This window comes from Pinus tabuliformis, chromosome 8 (assembly GCF_031772625.1).
Source record: "Pinus tabuliformis cultivar Carrire ecotype Pingquan chromosome 8, CPIR1, whole genome shotgun sequence".
Lineage (NCBI taxonomy): Eukaryota > Viridiplantae > Streptophyta > Pinopsida > Pinales > Pinaceae > Pinus > Pinus tabuliformis.
The window spans coordinates 1,941,330,233-1,941,335,780 of record NC_142294.1 but is presented as its reverse complement, the minus strand read 5'-3'; the positions used below and the strand labels follow the sequence as shown (position 1 = coordinate 1,941,335,780).

At 45.0% G+C, this 5,548-nt stretch overlaps 1 protein-coding gene across 1 annotated transcript; it reads left to right on the top strand.

Moving 5' to 3' along the window:
• Positions 1–4,614: 4,614 nt before the first annotated feature.
• LOC149244255 (uncharacterized) lies at positions 4,615–4,947 on the top strand. Its single transcript, XM_089371483.1, has one exon. It carries the CDS (start codon positions 4,615–4,617, stop codon positions 4,945–4,947), a length of 333 nt encoding a protein of 110 aa, XP_089227609.1.
• The last annotated feature ends 601 nt before the right edge of the window (positions 4,948–5,548 follow it).

Here is a 5,548-nt window from a genome sequence, read left to right as displayed (position 1 = left end):
AACAATTTTCATCTACTGCCAAAATTTAACCAGACCCCCCAGCAGCTGTTTTGCAACTTTTTCCAATTGGTGGGCCACGAGGAGTGAGACTACCGAAGTTATCAATTATTGATGGACCAGTCACCTGCCTACAAAATGCAGACTGAAGCGCGAGGTCAGGATCCAGCTGTGGCGATAGCACGTGGTGGGTTCCAGGGACGTGGACGAGGACAGGGAGGAATGGGACCAGGAAGGGGTCGCGGGCAGCTAATTTATTACAACTGCGGAGGACCATGACACTACACACCGGACTGTACCAACCCGACCAGAATATCGTGCCTTTATTGCCAGCAGTTCGATCATGAGATGATAGATTGCCTCACATTGATAGCACAGATACGTGAAAAGAGGGTGGCGCAACCTACAACGATGCAGAACGTATAGATGATGAGGGTCGAGCCACGCGAGGAAGACCCCAACATAAACATGGTGCTCAGAAGTGGCGCAGCTATAGGGGAGGACAAGAGGAAAGTAACTAAGGACGACGCCAGGGTTCGCAAGGAGACAAATCTATTAGAAAAATATTATATATGACAGATAAATGCAAGACATATAATATTCGGAAAAACACAAACACATAAATCCAAAGAGACACATATATATGTGGTTCACCCAGTTTGGGCTACATCAACCCCAAACAACCAGTCCTTCCTTTCTATTATCCAGCAAAATGAAGAGACACAACCTACAACAGATCCACTATAATATCCTCTGTTTTCTCTCACAGTCTTACCTCTCTATTTCTCGCTCAGAGAATACACATCTATTATACAGCCTCAATACAATTCCCTCATACAAAGAGAGGGGTTGCCTTCTAGGGAAAAAAACCCTAAACTAAACATAAGTTCTACTGTAGGAGGGGTGTAAAATCTTTCTGGGGTATACATCTGGCTGAAACAAAAACCTCTAAATAATCATGCTCCACACCCAACAAAATATGAAAGCTAGGAAGAGCTTCACGGAGGTCTCTACCCCAGGTAGTAAGGATCAACCCGAACAGGAGAGGGATCCCTCAATGATAACTACCTTTTTAGAGACATGCATGAAATTGCTTCATGATAATAGGGCGGTTAAAGGATTGCAAGAATTGATACTGAGATGCGCAGGGTTAGGTGAACCTCACGTGATTCGAAAATTGGGAAAATAGGCATCATGGATAGGCCGGGAAATGTGATTAACGACACGGATTGGCGACTACGAGATGGATCAGATCATTCTGGACTTGGGATCAGATGCAAATGTACTACCTAAATAGACTTGGGAGTGCATGGGCAAGCCCACATTGCAATGGTCTGCTATTCAATTGTGGATGGTGAATCAACAGAAGATCCTACCCATGGGAAGGCTGCAAGGAATTATAGTAGATATAGAAGGCGCGAGCACCCGAACGGACTTTGAGGTAATAGAAATCGTGGATGAAAGTAGCCCGTACCCTGCGTTGTTAGGGATAGATTGGGCCACTGATATGAATGGGGTTATCAATTTAAAGAAGTGGAAAATGATATTTGAGAAGAAGTGGCTCCGCGTAGTCATTCTCTTAGACTCGGCTGAAGGACCACGTTACATTGAACCTGTGCGTGACGAAGGAAGTGATGAGGAATTAGATTGCATCTACAAAATTACTGTGTGAAATCAATATTTTATCAATCTGACTGCGGAAGGAAGAATATCATGGGGCCATACAGAGTCCTATGCTGATGATTCAGATGAGGAGGATGAGCGGTGGCATAACTGGTTGAACGGAGTAACCACGTTAAAATGCAATATGATGACTAAGTCGCTGTATTGCGTCAGAGCTCAGGATCACGAACTACCAATGTATGATGGCCTGACAACAGTAGACGAATTCTTGACCAAATTTGAAAGTGCGGTTCCAGAACACCAACGGTTTGATGCGCTGAGATGGGCATTGTGCGCGACACCTGCGCGTTGGTGGGGCACACATGAAGGAACCTTCGACGATTGGCGCAAAGGTAGGTGCATGATGCAAATAAGGTTTGGGAAGTCAGATCTATGAATAGCCGAGAAATACGATGGACATGATGACCCGCGCAGGCACCTTACCAGATGGGTCCAAGCCTATGGGGAAGAGCCTCAACCAGAGTGGGTACACTTATTTTATCATACCCTGGATGTCATTCCAAGGAACTGGTATACCGAAACCGAGCTCCGACATGGCACAGGCGAGTGGGATATCTTGCGCGAAGGATTTTTGTTAACGTTCCTCTTTGAAGATCAATGGATGGATACGGTGGACGACGCATTGCAGTTGGTCAAGGCCGCTATTTTGAAAATACCACTGGAACCAAAGGAAGTCGTGTAGCTAGACTGGTAGCGACAGTTGAGCCAGGCCTTGGAATGTTACAATGCGCAGGTAGAAGATGATGAGGACGACCCTAGGAACATCAATATTCTGGAAACAGAGGGGAGTCACGAGGTTCGTGGACCAGAAATTAAGGATCCCGACATCACAGCGCCACTAAAGATGAAACAAGTAAACATCAAAAGAGAGTAATAGCTGAAGTATGCAATGCTTGGGGACTATTGGGACGATGCCACGATGGAAAAAGTCGTCGAACTGCTTCGGGAATATCAAGATTTGTTCCCGAATAAAACGGAGTTAAAAGGGATTCTCGTCGACCTAGGCATGATGAAGATAACCCTAAAACTAGATGTGAAGCCAATGAAGCAGCGACCTTACTAGTTGAATCCAAAATACAAAGCGAAAGTCTACGAAGAGTTGGACAAGATGCTGGCAGCAGGAATAATTGAGCCAGTGGAGGAGTCCGACTGGGTAAGTCCTATGGTTGTGCAGGAGAAAAAACAAAAAGGTGAAATTCGCATCTGCATGGATCTCTGGAAGCTCAATGATGCATGTGTTAACGATCCATTTTCGACGCCATTTACAGATGAGGTATTGGAAAATGTGGGAGGATAGGAGGCCTACTCCTTTACGGACAGCTTCTCAGGGTACCACCAGATCAAGATTGCACCGGAGGATAGAAGTAAAACAATGTTCTACCAAATGGGGCTGCTTTCAATATACGGCGATGCCCTTTGGATTAAATAATGTTCCAGAAATATTCTCATGCGTCGTGGTAGCTACCTTCAAGGAATTCATATATAAGTTCTTAGAGGTATATCTTGATGATTGGACTGTGTTTGGGCTATTTAAGAAGCATAACGCAAGCTTACGGTTAATGTTGGATACGTGCCGATGACACCAGTTGCATTAAACCTAAAGAAGTGTACTTTCCTCATCCCCTTCGGGAACTTGCTAGGCCATGTGGTCTGTAGACAAGGCCTCATGGTGGATTCGGCAAAGATTGTTGTTGTACTCAATCGACAAGCACTGCGAAGTGTCAAGTAGTTGCGCACCACGATAGGACACACTGGTTACTATCGGAAGTTCATTAAGAGCTATGCATAGATCATGGCTCCGATGGAATGATTTTTGAAGAAGGACACTACTTATTTCTAGAATGAGGAACGTAACAAAAGTCTAGAAATGCCCAAGGAAAAGATGGCATCAACTCCCATCTTGGTCTTTCTAAAATGGGACATCGAATTCCACGTACATGTTGATGTGTCGTGTATCACATTGGGCGCAGTACTCACATAGGAAGAAGCGGAAGGAATTGATCACCCAATAGCATTTGCAAGTCAACAATTATCCAAAACTGAGAAGAACTACTCCACTACAGAGCGGGAGGGACTGGCGATGGTGTACGTGCTTCAGAAATACCACCACTACCTACTTGTAGGACACTTTAAGATGTACACTGATCACTTTGCACTCAAATACCTAGTGAACAAGCCTGTGTTGGGGGGCACATTTGCAGATGGTTGTTAATATTTCAAGAATATGATTTTGAAGTCATCGTAAAGTCGGGACGTCTAAACGTAGGCCCAGATCACCTGTCCTAGATTGAGAATGGCGAAGAACCCACCAACTTAGAGGAAGGGCTACTGGATGCACATCTGTATGTAGTAAGGGTCATGAATGGCCAGATTGAGGATATAATCCACTTCTTAACCACAGTAGATTTTACTATTATTGCAGGGCACCTCTACAAAATGGGCAACGAAGAAATCGTACGTAGATATGTTCCTGAATTCGAGCAAGGATAGATTCTGGCCGAATAACATGGGGTGTTGCTAGAGGACATTATGCGGGTAACGCCACAGCTCAAAAGATTCTTCGCACCAGACTATGGTGGCCAACTCTACATCAAGATTCAAAAGCGTACTGTCGGGCCTGCGACGTATGTCAATGAACTAGGAAACCATCGCGGAGGGATGAAATGCCACTCAAGCCACAGATGATGCTGCAATCGTTTGAGAAATGGGTGATCGATTTTGTGGGACTGATCACACCTCTAGGAAAGATGGGGGCACACTATATCATCATGGTGACAGAATACTTGACCTGATGGGCGGAAGCATAGCCGGTGAAAGATTGTATGACTGTTACAGCTACGAAATTCTTGTTCGAGAATGTGTTAACGTGATTTGGATGCCCAAAAATTCTAATGAGCGATCATTGATGAATTTCAGATATATCATCAGTAGAGTATGCCGTATCATCCACAAGCAAATGGGACTGTTGAAGTGTTTAACAAAATTTTGGAGATAGCATTGACCAAGGCATGTAATGCACAACGCAACAATTGGGATTTAAGCATACTTGCTGTGTTATGGGCATACCAAACAACACGCAAAAAATTGACAGGCCAGACACCTTTCCGGTTAGTCTACGGCAAGGAAGTCGTCATGCCCATGGAGTACATTGTACCTAATTTACAAATAGCAGTGATGACAAGCACGGCAAACCGCACGACTTTGGAAGAGAGGATCGCGCAACTAGAGGAACCGGAGGAGGAGCGATTTCTGGCAGGATTTCATTAGCAAGTCCAAAAGCAGCGAGAGAAGGCTTGGCATGATCGCCATATCAAGATGCACACGTTCAAAGAAAATGATCTAGTACTACTATATGATAGCAAGTTCAAAAAATTCCGTGGTAAGCTCCACATGCACTAGTTGGGACCTTATGTAGTCAAAGAAGTTACAGATGGAGGTGCGGTCCAACTTGCTAAGCTCAATGGAGACCTCTTCTCAGGAAGAGTAAATGGCAGTTGCCTGAAGCTCTACATGGGTGACCAACTGCCTGACTAACCATCCGAAGGACAGTCTCACTGCTCTACCCAGTTGAAAGAGGGTGCGAGACGATAAAGCAGTTTGGGGGCAGCTGCATGACAACCGGTGTACGCGTAGATTGAATCTGTCACAAGGGTCGCAGTTGCATGGAAAGGGTTGTGTTGCTGCAATGACAAGCAGAGAGGTCACTGTTGTTGTCACTATTCATGACAAGATGTCTGAGTTATGGCTAAAGGGAGTGGGCGGCAGGCAATTAAGAGACGAGGTATGAGCCAGAGTTAGAACAATCTACCGTAGGCTTAGCATGAGGGCAGCAGAAAAGGTGGGAGCCAACGAATTTGAAATTCGAGAC